Source organism: Plecotus auritus (assembly GCF_963455305.1).
Source record: "Plecotus auritus genome assembly, chromosome: 3".
Taxonomy (NCBI): Eukaryota; Metazoa; Chordata; class Mammalia; order Chiroptera; family Vespertilionidae; genus Plecotus; species Plecotus auritus.
This window is the reverse complement of record NC_137772.1, coordinates 156,692,095-156,712,303: the sequence shown is the minus strand read 5'-3', so window position 1 is coordinate 156,712,303 and position 20,209 is coordinate 156,692,095. Positions and strand designations below refer to the sequence as shown.

The window sequence follows — 20,209 nt, the reverse complement described above, 5'->3', positions numbered from 1 at the left end:
ATTCTCTCTCATCATTGATTTCCCATCTCCCTCTTCCTCCCCCTTCCTCTCTGAAATCAATAAAAATATTAAAAAAAAACCATCTCATATACAACCTGCTCCATAAAACCTTCCATGATCCCACCTGCCTCCAAACTCCTACAGCCCTTTGAACTTCTCCCTAAGAATTTTCCATGTGCTACACTCTAGTATGGTTACTTGTTCAAACTTTGAATCTTCCTTGCCAAGTTGAGAGGTCACATAGTGTATAAGATAGAGTCAAATTTGCTTCATATTTAGGGAAGTTTTCAAGTTCTCTAAGCCTCAATTTCCTCATCTGTAGGATGGGGGAAATAAATTATCATGAAGACATTAAAACTGGTGTTTACAAAGATGTTTAAGAATGAGGGATATTATTCCTCATTACAAGTGAAAAATTATAACAATTAGGTAAAAATATATGCACACTAAAAAGACTGGAAGGAAACAGATAAAATGTCAACAGTTATTATTTTAAGCAGTGTGCATGATTTTTGTTTTGTTCTATACTTGTTTATTTTCCAATGTTTCTACAACTGGCTTGTATTCCTCTTGTACCTGACTCATAAAACAAACATTTATAGAATGCCATCAGAAACTATATATTGTGAAGTGATGATACAAAAGGTATTGAGAAAAAAACAGTTTATTAAAGGAAAATTTTTTAATTACTAGGGTACTATCTGAATCTCAGTACCATAAAAAAAGTGGGAAGAGACACTTATGATTTCAAAATGCATCAGATTTCAGCCATAATGTGACTGAAAAAGGATCAAGGAGAATTAAGAACCTTAGGAATCACTTTCCAAAACTATTTGCTATTATAATTGGTTAGGACAGTGGTCGGCAAACTCATTAGTCAACAGAGCCAAATATCAACAGTACAACGATTGAAATTTCTTTTGAGAGCCAAATTTTTTAAACTTAAACTTCTCCTAACGCCACTTCTGCAAAATAGACTCGCCCAGGCCGTGGTATTTTGTGGAAGAGCCACACTCAAGGGGCCAAAGAGCCGCACGTGGCTCGCGAGCCGCGGTTTGCCAACCACTGACCTAGCACAACACCTGACGCAAATAAGAACTTCAAAATGGTAACAATGTTTTTGTAGTTAAATAATCACCATCTACCTAGTATCCCAAGTCAGAGCAATAGAGACATAACAGCCACCCCATCCATCCCCGGGAGCTACCACAGTCACCAAATTCTGCCAATTCTGCCCCCAGAAATATCTCAGGAATCTAACACTCCCCACCTCCCCATGGCTACTGTTACTTACCGATTTGTGGTTTTCCTCCCCTCTTGCTCCAATCTGCATATTCAAATTAGTGCTCCCTCCTGACTCCTGCTCTTAGCACTCACCTCTTCCTTCTCTAACAGGATCCCATGCTGACACTAACGACAATGTCATTCCCCTGCATTAAGATGTCCTGGCCCCCTGTTGCATCCCGGATCAAGCCCATGCTTAATAACAGAGCACACAACACCATCTTCACACCCCCTCTGCCTCAGTGTGGTCTCTCCAGCTTCCCCTTATGCCAGTGGTTCACCCTAAGCCAAAGCTACGCGGACCATGGTCTAGAAATTGCATTTTGTCCCTATCTAACTCCCGGGATATCCTTCCACTCCTCTTCACTCAACAAACCCCTGCCAAGTCTTCAAGAATTCCTCCAAACACCACCTTTTCTATGAAGCCTTTCCCTCAGACAGCGGCTCCGTCCTTTTTATCTTCGCAACATGTTTTTCATCCCTGCATTTTATATATTGCGTTTTTATTACCTAGCTTCCATGTCTGTCTTCTCAACTCAACAATTAATTACCTGGAAGCTGGTGCCATATTGTAACCTAACCTATACATGCAGCCTAGTGGGTAATGTGGCACAGATTAACCTTTGTTTAGAATTTTTAACTTTGTCTCAGTGAACCTGTAGCCTCACTTAGATCTCTCTAAAACAAGCATGTCAGACTCGCGGCCCCCAGGCTGCATGCGGCCCACAACAAATATTTTTGCGGCCCAGCCAATATAATGGTTTATAAGAAACGTTTAAATAAAAATTTCATAACTTAAATTTACAATATCCTGTTATATGTAATTATTAATAACGAACTACAACGTTAGCTAATGACTGATCACTATAATCGTGTTGCATTCATTGCCCTTACGCGCCTTAAGCACAGGCGCACCATTTCTCCCCACTAATACTAGCAGTGAATATTTTAGCAGCCGATGGCCACGTCATTAGTCTTGGACTGACTTGTTTGGTGTGCGCAACAGGAAATATTTCGCTTTCGGAAAACAAGAAAAATAGGTTTATTTGAGTTACGCTTATTAATTTGTGCAGTTATTCAGTGTCTGGTAAGTTAATGTTCAAGAAAAATATTAATTTTTATTAAAATGTTCTGTTATTTTATGTTAATGATTACTCATTTATTTCAGCCCTTTGTCTTCAGCACGTCTCTATCGAAATAAACCTACGTTTCTATGAAAATTGAAGCTTTTGTGTTTTTGCAGCCCACATGGACTTACACCTTGTTTATTTGGCCCGTGTTAGCCCTTGAGTTTAACATGCTTGTTCTAAAATGTATAAGATTTGTGTAATACTGACTTGTGATTTGTTGCAAGTCTCACAGAAGGACCAAGACCTAGACAGAGGTTCATCTATTCTACACACCCCCTGACCTTGATGCTAAAACTGTTTTTCAGGAACAAACCCAGGATGCTTTGCAGGACCAGGAGATGAGCTGCTGAAATCCCCTGAGGGCTGAAACCTCCTGAGACCGAAGGACCCTCCAATGACTTCCTCATGAACTTTCCTTGTTATGCCCTGATTATAATACTGAAATCTCCACCAAGAAGCAGAGATTTTCTGCCATTTTTGAACGTGCGATATATGTATAGCCATGTTTTCTGAATGTCCCTGATGCACTGAAATGTTCCCACCTACACATGCAGTGACTATGTCTACCTCTGTTTATACATAATTTCCCCTAATAAAGATAGATTAGATGTTTTGCTGAGGGACACACTACTCTGGCAATGATCCCTGGTGTGTCTTTGATTGCTGGCTTAAAATAAAGTTCCACTCATAAAATCATTTCAGAGTTGTCTTTCCGCTGGCAACTACTGAGCCCAGTCCAGTCTGGTAACAACATGTATTTATCACCACATTCCCAGCGCTTGGCTTCTATTGGATGTGCAGTAAGTGCCTTTGAATAAATATATTCTAATGAAAACTGGGAATGGAGGCTATACTAAAACTGAGGCCTCCTAAATGTAACTCAGACAGTTTCACTAGCAAATGTTCCCAACCAAGGTGATCTCAGAATTTTATGACACATTCTATTTTCATGTGAAACCACAGTAAATGTTCAAAGTACCCATGCCATTAGCAAATGAAAAACAAGTGAACCATTGCCTGTTCCAGTTCTTCTATCGCTATAGAGTAGAATAGACTGTTCAAGAAAAAAATACTCTAAAGAAAATGGATAATAGTGTGGTGAAGGCCTCGGAGGAGTGGGTGTGGGGTGGAGAGGGCCAATGGAAAAAAAAGGGGCGGGGGGGGGGGGACATCTGTAATACTTTCTACAATAAAAATAAATGTTAAAAAAACTGATGAGAGATTGGTTAGGTATTCTAAAAGGTTGATTAAGTAGGAATATTGTAATTCAACACACCTATATTAAACTTTTAATAAAAAAAAATTTAAATGCAAAAAAAAAAAGAAATGGAACGTCCCCTCATTGCTACACACACAGTGCTTACTGCAATAACCCTAGAACATATTAGCTCTCCTTCTAACAGTTTTGTAAACTTGGAACAATTATCTCACCTTGCAAATAAAGAAACTGGGCCTCAGAGATGAAGTTGCTCCAAGTTCCACAGCTTGTAAATGAGAGAGCAGAGATTTGAACCCTGGTCTGTGAGAACTTGAGACTATACTATACTGCTATGTCATGTTGCCCTTCTCATAGGTGACCAGCCACCTTCATGCCATTCCACTTACTCCCAGCAATACTAATGGGAAGTTAGGGAGAAAAAAGGAGTGGGGGGAAAAACAGAGAGAATGTGGGAAAAAAAAAAAAGAGTGAAGGTTCGTAAGGAAATGAAGGGGATTGTCTCTTAGAAAATGTATTTAGAATGTATTTTTTTAAGCTTCAGAGAGATTTCTTTCTGCCAACTACCAATCCAAAATCTATGCAAAAGAAAAAAATCTATCAAACTTCAAATCAAAATGTTAGTCCTATTAAAGAAAAATTAAAACAAACAGGCTCATTTTATTAATCCACAAACCTAACAACACTCAACAAAACGTTTCTGTAAATTTTAATTGCAGCAATCTGGACAATGTTTTATTATGACTCATTGACTTGAGGCACAATGTTTGTGCAATATATTTTGCCCTGCTTTATGAGATTGTAATTGCAGTGAAATGCTACTATGCATACTCAACTAAAATACACCGGACTTATCAAAATAAAGCATTTTGGGAAATAGTGTGCTCTCTGTTTATTTTACTTTATAAATTCTGTATATCCAAGGAATAAAATCCATAAATTTGTTCTTCTAGGAGAGCTGTACAATTCCTTCTTACTTTTACTATTTCTGCTCAATACCTCTGTTTTTTCTTTTTGAAAAGTGCTTCCAATTGTTATTTGTTTTCCAGTGTGTGGGAGAGCTAATTTCTAACACATAGAATGTTTTCTCCTAGCCACTTCACAAACAGAGGCCCAGAATAGGAGTCAGGATGTTCTATTCTGTACTCTGCAACGGGGAACATGTCCAGTGATGGCACTTACTCACCTAAGTCAACCATTTATGTTATCCTCCCTCTGGTTTTGCACTTGATGGTACTTCCAATCTTTCCTTATTTAATGAGTTCTAATGCTCCTTTATTCTGTCTTTCTCTTTCTTCTGAATATTGTTTATGAGGTAAATACTCCAAGGTTTGTTGATGTTTACAGGTCATAATCCCTTTGCCAAAAACATTAGAGTCACAGATGTTGCAGAATGAAGAATTTTGGAGAATTTAAAAAATAGAACATATTGAGAATGCTATCTCATATATTATATAAAACCCCCAATGGCATCAGGGGAAGTACCCAACAATCAAACACATCAACATTTCTGCAGCAAAATGAGAGAATATTAACATGAAATTAGAGAAAGACTATAAACAGAATCATATCTGTTCAGTTCTGATTGGACCACCAAATTTGTTTTAAAAAACCTTTCCCTTCTCAGAGGTCTTAGGATCTCTGAACTGCAGATCAGGGATGTGGGCCTGTATATGCTCTAGAGACAGGCATGAGGGAAGCAACCCTGCAAACAGGAACCTGTTAGCCCTCATCATTTTGGGGCAAGGTTCATGCTTTGTCTAAGTTCCGACATTTAATTGTGAGCATGTGGCCATGGTAGATGGTTAAAAATTCTAAAAGTCTATTTCTAAAGAGACTAGAAAAAAGATCCATCACAGTGGGCATATGGAAGAGTTTGTCTGGATACTAAACAATATTTGGCAGAATTAAATAAAGCATGTGAATAAAGAGAAACAAAGATCATTTAATTTCAAGTACTTTATTATTGTTTTATCATTAATTTTATTCCTAGTTTGAAAAGAAAACCTATGCATGGTTTACATGTTAGTTTGATTGGACGCATGTTCTCAGGAAGCAAGCTGCATGCCAGTAGAACCAGATTCATTATCATACATGAAATAAGACAAGGGGATCAAAATGAGCTAAAGAACTGATAATATCATATGCCACTATCCTTTCTTTTAGCATGTTTTGAGCATATGGATATATTTAAAGGTTTCCTTTATGTTGAATAATATAAAAGACAGATCCAATTGATTTTATATAATAGGCTATTTCAAAGTAATGAATTAGCTGAACTAATGCTTCCTTGCAAAATAAATAATTCTGACAGAAAATAGATCTTTATTCTTAAATCCTCCTCCCTTCTCAATTAATTAGACTTTGTTGGTGAAAGGAAGTTAAGAAACTCAGTATAAGTCTGATTATATCATGAATGTAAAATGAGCAGGGCAAATAATGGGCTCTATACTCTTTTAAACAAGTTAAATAAGTCCATAATAGCCCACCAGTTGTGTAAACACTATTTCACTATACTTGTAAAAGAAATATTGACTTACCTGTTAACTAAAATTATCCTGGCATGCTTCAACTAAGCTTATTAGTAATTCCTGTGGTGTACATGAATGGTTTTAGATTTGGACTTTTATCAAAGATTAAAATATTAGGAAATCATCCGTTTAGCAAGCCCAGAAAATAGACACATACCAGACTGCCCTTTACAAGAATCGATTTTAGGAACTTGCAAACTAAGAGCCTTAGAAGTAAAAAGTGATTTAAATCCTGGCATGAGATACTCCATTACACAATAGCTCATTAACACTGAGATACCTTCCAAAATCATAAATAAGAATATCTCAACTAGACAAAATACTAAATAAATACTAGTATACTTTTTTAGCTTTTTAATCTTACTATCCCATATAAGGGGGTTGTTTCCCTCTGACACTTCAGTATATAATCTTGTGAGTAACTGGTTGCTGAGAGAAACTAGAAATATATATAATTAAGGGCAAAAAAAGTCTCAATATATGCACACTTAACCCTATTGTTCACATTTTAAAAAATCACCATTCTTTCCCCAACTGGTTCCAATGCACTCCAAAAATACTACACTTTTCTTTACCTAAATATGTGAATTTCTCAATACAATAATAGTACACCCAAGATCCTATTCAGTTAAGTCTATATATGCCTAGAATTCCCAAGAGATTTAGAAAAGGGCACAGAACTTAAAGTTAGAAGACTCGGGTTAGAATATTGGTTCCATCACTGATTTATTGGAAACCACTTGCATTTTTACCATTCAACGTGAGGTTATAATACCTACCTCTTAAGATTGTTATGAGGACCCAGTGAGAGCATGTGAATGTATAAAGGGCTGAACCAATGCTGATGGTCATTGTCATGCAATTTGAGAATCTGATCTTTTCAATTAAATGGTATTTGCTACAAAACAGAAAGATCACTACTCAGTGACCTTATTAGAATATTATTATTCTTCTATTTTTTTTTTTAATCCTCACCCAAGGATATTTTTCCATTGTTTTATAGAGAGAGTGGAAGAGAGGGGGCAAGACAAAAATACCGAACATATAGCTCTAACCGGTTTGGCTCAGTGGATAGAGTGTTGGTCTGTGGACTCAAGGGTCCCAGGTTCAATTCCAGTCAAGGGTATGTACCTTGGTTGTGGGCATATCCCCAGGAGGGAGTGTGCAGGAGGCAGCTGATCGATGTTTCTAACTCTCTATCCCTCTTCCTTCCTCTCTGTAAAAAATCAATAAGATATATATTTTTTAAAATATATCGAACATACAGATTGGTTGCCTCCTGCAAGCGCCCCACCCAGGGCCCAGGCCAGGGAGGATCCTGCAACTGAGGTACACTCCCTTGACCTGAATTGAACTCGGGACCCTTCAGTCTGCAGGCCATCGGGTGAAACTAGTTAGGGCTAGAATATTCTTTTTGTGTATGGAATCGGGTTTGCTGTATTTTCATCTTTATCAGCTAAAATAAAGTGATTAACATACATGCCTTCAGGTAATAAAATCACCATTAGCTGAACCATTTTTATATTCTCCCCATGGTTTTCTATGTTTTAAGGTCTATAAGACCTTGAGTTTTCAAACTTCTTAAGCTTTCAGGTTTTACTGAGTATTCTTGACTGCCAGTGATCACCACTAAGTCCTCACTCACTACCTCAAGCAACAGAACAAAACTGATTGGTTTATCCAATTGGGAGATAATGGAGTAGAAATGGCTTTAGCTCCAGGTGCCTAAAAGATGAACTTGAGATTTTACTTCTCTCATTCTAATGCCAACTTTCCATATCTGTGGAGCTTTCTCTACAAGGCAGAATGGCAGGGCCCCTGAGCTCTAAATTTCCTTGTCCTTAGAGCTCATGAAGCCAGAGGAGAAGACCTTCTCACCCCAGGGTCCAACCCCAGACAAATTCAGATTGCTCTACTTGGGTCATGTAGGTATCTACTCAGAGGTAGGAAGGGGGGGCCACAGGAATGTAGCCCTACCAGAATCACCTAAGGTTTGGGAGATAGTTTCCCAAAGGAAAAGTGCAGAGTACTCTTACCAAAAGGAGAGAGGAGAAATGTTGGGCATGCAATAAAAATAAAGTAACAGATGCTCAGTTCACCTGGCTTCCCCATTTAATTGAATCAGAAATCCTTCTGCTCTGCATGAGTTTATTAACAAGCTTTAATTTGTAAAAAGAAGGGCACCAACAGAAGTTGAAAATCTACTCTGCTATAGTCCAAATTCCAGACATGTTAACATTTAGGACCAGGTAGGTGACTAATATCCCCCTTTTTACAGGGAAGGTAGCTAAGACTTAGATAGGCTTATTCTCTGCCTCTCATCAAACAGCCTGAAACTGGCAGAACCCAGATTCAAAGCTAGTTCTGCCTGATTCATTCCACAACCAAAGCACTAAGATCTTTTTAGCAACCCTGCAGTCAAAGAAAAGTCCTTATATGGTAGACACAATCATATTTGGATGCCTGTGTTGTTAAATCAATCAGTCAATAAATATTTGTTCATTTCCCACTACTATGAGTGTATAGTATACTAGAGGCCTGGTGCACGAAATTTGTGCATGGGGATGAGGGTGTCCCTCAGCCCGGCCTGCACCCTCTCCAATCTGGGACCCCTCAGGAGATGTCCAACTGCCATTTTATCGGGCCTAAACCGGCAGTCAGACATCCCTCTAACAATTCAGGACCGCTGGCTCCTAACCACTTACCTGCCTGCCTGCCTGATTGCCCCTAACCACTTCTGCCTGCCAGCCTAATTGCCCCCTAACCTCTCCCCTGCCAGCCTGATTGACGCCTAACTGCTCCCCTGCCGGCCTGATCACCCACAACTGGCCTCCCCTGCTGCTACCCACCTCCACTGTCCTCGGAACCATCTTGTGACATCTTGTGACAACGTTAGGGCGTGATGCATGAGGGCGTGAAACCACCTAGGCTATTATTAGTATAGATAGTATGAGTCCTGCAGGTAAAGACTGCTGGCCTAGTCCCTGCCTCCAAAATTGTCAACAAAGTTGTCAAAACAAAACAAATATGCAATGGAGAAAACTTTAGAGCTAAACAATGTGGTATTTATAACATACCCTTCAGTGAGATTCATTCTATAAGTGTGAAAAGAATGGCTAGGAGATGCAAGAATAATGTGAGAATAAGCAAAGGAATGATACGTGGGTGTGGTGTGCCCAAGGAAAAGTGAAGGAACAGGCTAGCATTGGGCACTGCACTGATATCCAACAACCAGGGTTAACGCACAGTTTTCAGTAGCTACTGTCAAATTTTCCTAACTCTCTGGGCCAGCGTTCCTTTATTTGCAAAATAAGGAGGATGGAGTCTATAAATCTTAGCTACTCTCTCTCCATCAAATCCAGAGAATCACAAACTTACTAATTATGGGATTCATCCAAGAAAAGAGCATGTTTAGAATACAAATGTAGGTCTAGGAATCTATATATTTTTTATAAGTTCCACAAGTGATCAGCCAGCTTTGAGAATCACTTCTTAAATGAATGAGGGTAAATATACCACACAAAAGGAAGGGAAAAAAATCTTCCCAACTGTAAAATTCAGAAGTTCATATGGGAAAGTCATCAGAACAGGCTAAATGGAAGATTATGAAAGATATTGAAAGCCAAAAGGGCTCTCTGCTTTCATAATGCAAGGAGACATTGTGCCCCAGAGTGAAAATTGTGCATTTTTGTGAGTTGATGTGGCAGGCTTGGGCCCTCTCACCTCTTTCAGCCACTCCCTCAGGTCTGGAAACACTGACTTGTTTCTCCCTGAGGCCTTCTCTCCAAGGAAGCCCTGAGTCCTTTTCTTCCTTTCCCCTGCAGGCTCGATGAAGGACACCCGTGTGTAGGAACACGCATTTTGCAGGGATTCTGGAGCCCAGCGCCTCTCACCTGGGTGGGACTGCACTTACTTAGAGAACTCGGGGACACAGGATGAAAAGGCCTGGGACAAAAGCAAACAGCCATCTCTCTGTCTCTCCCGCAAGGTTTTACTAAAGGTGACTTCCAAAGGGTCCTAAAACGCTGAGAATACAGTCACTTCGACGACGTCTCACCGATGAGTGAGGAAGGCAGCATTGGCGTGCTTGCTGCTTACAAGTTGCATTTATGTAGCCACTACCCCAGCACTTTGATTTTAGGGCAAACGCGAGCCAGTGGGGCATGAGGTAAGGATGAAAAAGACCACCCCATCATCCGCCTGGGGGACGCCTCCTTCTTCTGGATTGGATTTTAGTCTTTTTTTTTTTTTTTTTTTAAGCACTCCATGTATTTCATCCTTTATTTGAAGTGGGCTTGGAGGAAGCGTGTCGCATCCTTTGGTCCCGCGCGTCCATCTGTGTCCCTCTGAAGCAGGTCTCTTTGGGCTCTCGGATCTGGGTCGCCAGGATGCGAGAAGGAGTAAGGGTGGGGGTCCCCTGCGTCTCACGCGATGCTACGCGCGGGAATCCGCCCCCCGGAGGCAAAATCCGAGCGCTGAGAACTGCCAGCTCCGCGCGCCGCCAGCCGCCTCCGGGCCCCGGACTCGGGAAAGGAGGGAGGGAGCCGGAGGAGGGAAAGTGGGGCCGGGCGGGGGGTGCCTGGGAAGCCGGGCTGCGCTGACGTCACTGGGCGCGCAATTCGGGCTGGAGCGCTTTAAAAAACGGGCGTGCGAGCGGAGATGCTGCTCCACACCGAGCAGGCCGCCTGCAGCAGCACCGCTCCCCGTCCCTACAGCGGCTGCAGCCAGAGCTGCTCCGGAGGTCCGCGTGGCGGCAGTGGGCACCGTCCGGCCCCGGGCGCTTCTCCTCCGCGCCCCGCCGGGGGTTAGGAGCGCGCCGGCTGAGCCGCAGAAGCCAGCGGAACCGCGTCCCGCGCGCCCCGATCCGCGCCAACCCAGACGCTGCCGTGCGACCGCGTCCCGCTCGCGACCCTCTGCTCGGGCACCATGGACACCTCCTCAGTCCGCGTGCTCCTGACCTTGCCGGTCCTGTTGCAGCTGGCGGCCGGGGGTGGCTCGCCCAGACCCGGCGCGCTGCTGCGGGGTTGCCCCGCGCACTGTCAGTGCGAGCCCGACGGCAGGATGCTGCTCAGGGTGGACTGCTCGGACCTGGGGCTCTCGGAGCTGCCCTCCAACCTCAGCGTCTTCACCTCCTACCTGTAAGTGCGCCCCCACTTCACTCCGAGATGGGGGGGACACGGAGACACGAGGGGAAGGGAGGCTACCCCAAAACCAGGCTGGGGGCTCCTCGGCTGCCGCCTGCTCCGGAGGGGCGGGCGAGTTCGCATAGGGCATCTTGGGCCCGGGGAAACGCACGTGTCTCGCCGGTAGTACGACCGCACTTTCTGGGCCCCCAGAGAAACGACTCAGGCGCAACCCCGGGAAAGCGCTGGTGCGCCGCAGCCTCCCGGTCCAGCTCTAGGGAAGTGGCAGAGCGAATTCCTCCGAGTGCGGGCATTTGCCTGCAGTGTGGGCATTTGTGCCGCTGAGCCTGGAACCCAAGCGCGGGCGGGCTGCCCGGTGGATCCCTGTCCCAGCCTCACCTCCCCTCGGTGTCTTGTCACGCTCCACGGAGAGAGGGGCTGTAAAAAGTTCCCCCAAAGGAAACCGCCAGCTAGCCCAGCTCTAAAGGAGCTTACTCCGCATCCCTTGCACGGTCGCGTAATGTAACATTTTTTTCTTTCTTTCTTTTATCCTTTTTTTTTTTTAATGAAGTGATTAAAATGTGGCAACCACAAACCCGATTAAAGCTGCCAGAACGTTATCTTTACCTTTGGCTGCCCGAGCCGCCCTTTGAAGTGCCGGCCGCCACGGTGTAATCTTTAACCATCTCCTCCTCCCGGGAGGGAAAGGGAAGTGGGCTGAAGGCGGCGGGGCGGGTAAACAGCGGCGCGGACACGCGAAAGGAGACCTGAAATTCTCCGTCATCCCTTGGAGATCCTCACACCCTTTCCTCCCCCAAACACAACCCCTGAAGCCCATTCCGCGGAGATGAGGCAGCGGTACATTTCATAATCTCGTCTCTGGAAAACCCAGGCCCGGAGGGTAACAGGTGGTTGGGTGGTGGAGGTGGATCGGGAGAGACCAAGGCCACGGCTCTCCCTCCCCCTAAGGAGACTCTGGGGCTCGTTGCCTTGGGGCTGAGAGACAGGGGTCGAGGCTACTCTGGTGACTACAAGGTGACACATTTGGGCTTTAATTGGAGCCCACCCCAAGCCCACGCAATGTTAGTTTCGGCTTCTCTACTAATGTACCTTGGCAGGAGCTAGTTGGGATGTTTGTGAACTCATTCTTTCCTCATTTTAGTTGTTTTCTGGAGGGGAGAAGCATGAAAAGGCTTGCACAACGCCTTCCACGAAATAGTGATTCTTTTTCTGGAGACAGACTGAGGAAGAAAAATAAATGTTTTACTGGTTTAATATACATTTAAAGAAATGAACCATCCTGCTAGATTTTGATATTAGTAGATGACAATCCCCTCCTCATCTGCCATAAAACTATTTTAAATTCTTTACCCGAAAGGATTATACAATTATTTATTTCCCCACCAGGTTTTCCTTCAATGGCACTCATTGCCTGTGGCAGTGATGATTTCACAATGATAGAAATCTCTCCTAAGTGACCATTCTCTAAGAATTCACATTTCCTCCTCCTAAACAGCTGTTTGTACTACAGGGTGAAATGCTCATCCCCAATCAAGAATCATGTGTTCTCTGTATAGTGAATTTCTGAGGGCGGTGTGGCAATTTCACGTAAGAGCCTAGAACTATTCCTTGCCATCACCCCGAAGAAATGGACTATCTACAAGAGAAGAGTGCAATCCCCCCAAACACTTAGCTATTCAAATCATACACTCACTTTAAAACGTGTTTAAGAATACAGAAAATAAAATCATGAATAGTGTCAGGAGGCTTTTCTTCCCACTTGAAAGAATGAACATTCGTTAGGCTTCTGTTGCTAAAATTTGGCATGAAGTGTTGCCTCAAATCATTTCCCACATACCGCAGATGCATTGCACTGCACCCTCCACATGGTCAGGAGAGCTTACTGCCACTGTTCGCCACCTATCGTTACAGACAACTACTTGGAGTTAAAACACCATTAGGGAATTGTCATCTTCTCATACTTGGTGATGACAGTCTGTAGCTTGGCCTAAGGGGAAATTTTCTTAAACTTGAAGTGTCTGTGGAAGTGTCATGGGGAATGTTAAATACTTGCTTCTAATCGTTAACGTTTCAGGGACCATAAGTGCACAATGTAGAAATCAGTCCTGAAGTAAATAACCAAACTGATGTTCTCCTTAATACTCCATTTCAGAATTGGCTCTCCTATAGAAAACAGAATGCCAAGGCCCATGGAATGCCCTTCCCTCATGGGTAGAAGGTTTGGGGGGTTTTCGTATTTTTGTTTTCACAACCATGGGAAAGCTGTGCAGACTTTCAGGGTAAATGGTGCCCTCTTTTGGTTACACCTAGAATTACCTAACCATTTCTACCTTCACGTATGCACTCATAACCTAAAAGAAGAATTTTTATTTACTCATATTCAAATAGATAAGCATGTATCTTACTGTTTTTCTTATTTTAAAATATAACTTTCTTTGCTTTGAAAGGAAACAGTAAGTTACAGCCCCATGCCACTGGGGCCTCGTGGTAATTAAGCTTTGATGAGAAAGTTGCAGTGTGTAAAGACTCCTCGGTAAAAGGCCAGATTTACTATCTTTTTTTTTGTTTGTAGTAGGTTATCACCATTTATTTGAGTCAAAATGTTATCTCTTAATCTTCCTCCCTTCTCCACAAAAGAACAAGCATTTCATTTTCTTCAAACAGATTGACGATGGCAAGTTCCAGCTGGACATATTTGGCAAATAGATTTTACCACAATCTGAGAGCTGACTAGTCAGAGTCCTAGGTAAAGAAAGTTTCCTAACTCTCTTCATAGAAGGTTAGAGATCTTTAAGTGCAGTTTTATAGCCTTTCTTTCTTCTCCAAAAAGCTAAATCTTCAGCCAACATTAATAGTAACTTTCTTCTCTTCCTGAACTACATTGCCCAGTAGATCTGTAGTTGGACCACAGAACATGGTGGAAACACTGAGATACCTCTCTCTCTCTCTCTCTCTCTCTCTCTCTCTCTCTCTCTCTCTCTCTCTCTCTCTCTCCCCCCTCAGTGGCTATGGGCTCTGATTTTATAAAAAGGGGCTAATAAAGCTGACTCAGCAGAAAATAAGGAAACCACCAAGGTTGAGACATTAAAATAAACAATAATTGTTGACCATGTTAAATGCATCTCAATTTACCCAGTCATCATGATTTATCAGAAATAAAGTAGTTCTAGCTTCTACTCTCATTATAGGTGAGTTATCTTGATGTACAAAATGTGAACATTTTGAAAATACATTCAAATAAGCTCTTGAAAATAAGCTCCTCTATGCTACTTTGATGTGTCTTTCATACAGTTGATGTGGCATCCAAGTAGAAAACTAAATTCTAATGAACATCCTAATATAGTAAATATACTTTTCTTGATCTACAACAGCCATTTTATTTTTAAATGAAAACAGAGTTTTTTTCTTGCTGTTGCTGAAGGACATGAACCTTTCATCCACAAGCAAATTTATGTCACATGAACCAAAGGAACCAAAGAAAGATTTGTTTTTTAATTTAATGTATGTAGTTTGGTTACTTTTCCATATGTAGCTTTGAGACAAAATTTAATTTTACATGTAATTAGTAAAACCAGTATTAATAAGAACCTATCAAAAACCTCAGTTAAATTATGTACAGCCCTAGTGTCATACATGTGTTTTAAGTATCTAAAATGCAGTTTCAATACTTAAAAACATTTTTAATCTTTAAAATAGTTTTCTATATTTCTGCCTCCCTTCAAGAAAGAAAAGTATATTAAATAAAGAAAAATGTTTGTTCTTTAGAAAGGTTACAAAAGCCTTAACTGTTATAACAGTCTTAAAATTTATATCAATTCCAAAATTATAGTTTGCTCTACAACCTACTTTTAAAATTAATTTAAAATATAATGATGCCAATGACTTTTCTGCATTTTAATCAAGTTCTTTCCTTTACTCCAGAATTCCCAGGGTCTATTATTATTATTATTATTATTATTATTATTATTGAGTTCTCATTATGGAGGCAATTATTGAAACTAATTGACAAAAGTAGTCTGAGTGATTTTTTTAAAGTAGTGGCTCTGACTCAAACAATTTGTAGCATAGATTTAAAATAAATATTTTACTGAATATGTTCATCATATGCATGACAGAGTTTGTGTGACAAGAATGAATTTTTACATACAGTTAAACATGATCTTCAGTCTTTTTCCTTCTTATTCCTTGTCTTCAAAGTAAAGGAGTTCTGGTAAGCAACAACAGGTAGCAATCACAAATGAGTTAGAAGATTGGAATTAAAAAAAAGAAAAAAATTTAATTTAATTTTAAATTAAAAAAAGAAGAAGATTGTAATAAAAAATAACCTTTGTAGGTTAAATAAAGCTATTTTTTAAATAATGGAATCATTCCCACTTGGATGTATTTAAAGAAGTTCAGAAACACAAAACTGGTCTGTGATCTGTCATGGTTAAGTTTTATTAATTAGAATTATTTGATTGTTTTTTATTTCTAAAACAGATAGCTGTCGCCTGGCTAGTGTGGTTCAGTGGTTGAGCATCAACCTATGAACCAGGAGGTCACAGTTTGATTCCCAGTCAGGGCACATGCCCGGGTTGCATGCTCTATCCCCAGTAGGGGCGTGAAGAAGGCAGCCCATCAATGATTCTCTCTCATCATTAATGTTTCTATCTCTCTCCCTCTCTGAAATCAATAAAAATGTATTTAAAAAAATAAAACATATAGCTGTCAAAAGCATAGGAATGATAACCAAATAAGCAATTAACACAATAAACCTATCATTTAAAAATTAAAGACATTGCAGAATCTTTATGCTTTTATAACTGATACCTAATATCTACTACTCTAATAGAGCATTTTTGTATTTCTTCTATTAAATTTATACATTTAAGTCATTTTAGCCATAAGTTTAAGTATGTTTCCAATTAATCCAGATCACATGCCATAGATAGAAATTAAAAAGAGCAGTGGCCCTGGCCAGGTGGCTCAGTTAGTTGGAGCAGCCTCCTGTACACCAGAAGCTTGTGGATTCGATTCCAGCCTAGTCAACACATATACTTATGTCTTGGGTTTGATTCCTGGTCAGAGAGTGTATGGGAGGCAACCTCTCAATGTTTCTCTCTTATATCGATGTTTCTCCTGCTCTCGCTCTTGCTCATCAATTTTTTAAAAAGGAAAGAAAAAATAATAGTGAACTCTATTGAGCAATTTTTTTGAAGTTTTTTTTGTTTGTTTGTTTGGTTTGGTTATTTATATAAATTTAGAATAATGCTAAATAGTACTTTTACTTGTAAACACCCCACAAATGGATATTTCTGGTAAATTGAATTCTTCTTGAAAGGCAAATTCCTTTCTTTGAGACCCAGTCTCCTCACTCCTGTTGTAATGTTTTTCTTTATAGAACCTCTTAGTAGAGACATATATCATTAGAGCCACAACTGATATATTAACTACCAAAGAAAGCAAGCTGATTATCTAGTCCTGTTGCTATTTTTGCTGTACCTTAGTAAAATTTTAATGTTAAATCTGCTTATGAATTCAAACCTACTAGAACTCTTATTCCCAGATCTGACAGCTTCACTCCACATTTTTATTCAGTCATTATAGATAACAACCACATGCTCATTTTCACCTGTTGAATTCATTATCTATGGAAAAAGGAAATATTTCACAGGCTATAAAATAGAATTTTTCATAGAAATATTCATAATTCAAAATTAGTTTTGTTCTCCAATAGGTTACATGGTAGGAAGCAGGCCCATTCTTGAAATCCCTGGCCATTTTCTCCTACCTCCCCCAGATAAATGTTTGTTTTGTTTTGTTACATTGAGTCCAATGGATATGCCTTATTTGAAACTGGCAGGTAGAACATTAGTCATTTGCTTTCAAGTTACCTTGTGATAATGCGAAAAGACTGTTAGTAGGGTGTTAGCATTACTAGTTTAAAAGATGCTCCATAAGCAGGAGTCCATCATCATACCCTCATCTATTAACCCTATTCTCAGTGCTTAAATCTGGGATTAGAGAAGCTGAAATTTACTTTGAGAGTATGTGAATGAACCAACCCATGTCCATGAAATCATCTTCCTTAAAGTCAGATGGAATAACTCCAGGCTGTGATGGGCTCCCTTTTTCTTTCAGGGTTTATCCTCCTCCCTAGCCTGTGAGCTCTTCCGCAGGAGGAAATTTCCACTTTCTATCCCAGTGCCCACATCAGTGTCTGACATTTAAGAGATATTTAATAAATATTTGTAATACTGAACTGAATAGAATTGGCTGAACTGGCTGCTGAAATCCCAGTGGCTAAAAGAGGTCAGAGAAAAATAAAGGACTACTTATCTGCAAAGTAACAGAACAACACAAGACTACTGGGGTCCCACAATAATGGCCCTGCGCCATTTGAAATACAATTAAATTGTGTTCAGCTTAAATGATGCAATGAGTTGTTTATTTTAACAAATACACCATAATGTAAAGTATCTAAAGTACTTTATTAGTGTAATAACAATAATAATAACAGCTGACATTTATATTGTTCTTCTTGAGTTCTAGGCATTATGCTAAGTACTTTACTGGATCATATATCCCACAACAACCTTATAATACAGGTAGTATTTTCATTCCTAACTTGGCTATCCCAAGGATATTTCCATTGCTCAAAATATTTCTTAACTTCTTTGAAGTTATCTTCAGGACCAGCTTACCAGAAACACAAGAAAACCAGCCTTCTAATTTATGGTTATGCCTCAAAGTAAATGTAATTGGTGCTGAAATATTTCAGCACATTTTTCCTTTCAGGAACACAATTTATGAGGCTCTGAGAAATGTGGTTTTTAATTTTCAATAAAAGGAGAATTATATTATATAGCTTAAGGCCAAGATTTTAAATTTAGTAAATAACTTTTCACTTTTTCTTGTCTCCAAGCCAAAGATAAATTGTGGTAGCTGCCCGGGTATTATGAAGAGTGATCAATTGACTGGTAACTTCCAAGTAAAGAATAAAACTAACTTATTTCCTTTGGTCAGGTCCATGTATCAAGTAAAGTAGTGGCATTCTTTGGAATTATTTCTCCATTCAGAGGGACATGAACTTTCTGAACAGGCCAATGTTATTTGAGTTTGTATTCACCTTTATGCATAGTTTAATGATTATGGTAGTGATAGAGAAGAAGCTTTTATTAACTATTCATTTATTTTCTTTCAGTCCTTCAATTCATTTGCAGTCATAAACCTAACATGGGCTAAATATTTATTATATTACAAAGTTACCATGAAAAACAAATAGGTGTCTAATTAATTACAAATTATATTCAATATAAATAGCCCCTCATCAAGTAAGTACTAATGTTTAGAACATTTAGGAAACATTGATATATAATCTCTAAAATTTTTTAAAACAATGCCCTCAAATCTTGTTTTCTATTGTTATCATTAATAATTTAAAATTGTTCAGCAATCCTTAATTTTCAAGTGTCTCATTTTTTAATCCATGGACATTATTTTCATATTCATTTTATCCTTCTTGCCTTCCTTGTTCCATCTTCTAACAAGGACTGGTGGTCAAGGGGAAGAAAGCGAATTCATGCACACACTAACACACACCCTACACCCCAATAGGAAGCTATTTCTTTTGTGCTACTTGCTCGGTGGAAATGATATATAACATTGACATGGCTTGACAGTGGAGAGCCAACCCTTTTGAGGAGCGAGACTGAGCTGGCAGTGTGAAGGCACCTTCAGTTCAGTTCAGAAGCTGAAATGCAGAAGACAATTGTCCTGGCAAAGGAAGCCCAACTCCAGCTGAGAACGCGTGCACCGAGCTGACCTTCCCCGTCAGCCTGCCAGCTGAGATTAAGTCTTCCTCAAGTGGTCCCTTGTTAGCCTAGCCTTTTCCCCAGTGTTGCTCATCTTTCACAACTGGAAGCCAAATGTTTTAAACTGTTACTCAATTTTGCAGCCAAATTCCTTTATTTCCTCTTTCTACCTCTTTTTCTCCCTCCCTCACAAATACACACACACACACACACACACCTGATGGCTAACCTTACATGCATACCTTCCCAAAGTCTACACTAAGAACCTAAGAAATTTTGTGTTTTACTAAATAATTAGTAAGTATTTTTGTACTTCTTTTTTTCTTGAAACCTTGATTACGTAGAACAGGAACTTCTACAAAAGATATCTATTTGCAAAAATAACCTTCCTTTGATCAAAAAGCCACAAAAGTGTAGCTCTCAAGAAAGTAGAAAACCACACATGATCTCAAGTGGAAAAAATATAAAGAATTTGCTGAATTTTTAAGCTTAGCACATAACAAAGATATTTTAAACTGGGTTGGTTAATGTGGGCTGTGTTAGACTTTCATTGTGTTGTGTTTGGGTTTACCCAGTGTTATTTTAATGAGTTTATTGGTCCAACACACAAAACACCACATGGCACTTGAAGTTCTTAGGTTATAAATTTTCTTATGAGGTACTTGAAGGAACTCTGTTATATAATCAATGGTCTTTAAATCTATCAGCATAAAAATAAACTTTCACTTCTTGCATGTACAGTGAGAATTATTTGGTTCTAAAAAAATAAAAGTTGCCATGGAATGAGTTACATTCCTTAATCATCTATTTTGTACATATATTGTGACTTCTGCAATAATCATTTATTTCACAACGAATCTATAGAATGAGTTTGGAGTCTTCTAGTAAAGACTGAGGTAAGAAGTCTTCCTCTTTATTCTCTCTTCATCCTTTCTGTTCTGACGGGACCGTTAGCAGACATGCCTGCCTTTGGCAATAGGTCTACTCTATCATTATTATAGTGCCAACTGCCCAACAGTAAAGCCTAGTCATCACCCCCTCTCTCCCGACCCTCCTCCCCACAAAAAAAGAATTGCAAGAGAGGTGATAAAGCTAACCGAGGGAATCTGCT

The 20,209-nt window shown here is 40.0% G+C and overlaps 1 protein-coding gene across 2 annotated transcripts in view; it reads left to right on the top strand.

Moving 5' to 3' along the window:
• Positions 1 to 10,804: 10,804 nt before the first annotated feature.
• Positions 10,805 to 20,209, top strand: part of LGR5 (leucine rich repeat containing G protein-coupled receptor 5) — a 147,213-nt gene continuing 137,808 nt past the window's right edge. The window contains exon 1 of one of the 2 annotated variants that reach the window (XM_080660683.1): positions 10,805 to 11,299. In XM_080660683.1, coding sequence (XP_080516809.1) covers positions 11,088 to 11,299 — 212 coding nt within the window. In that variant the 5' untranslated portion in view covers positions 10,805 to 11,087. The remainder of the gene's footprint in view (positions 11,300 to 20,209) is intronic. The other variant, XM_080660684.1, reaches the window with a different exon arrangement.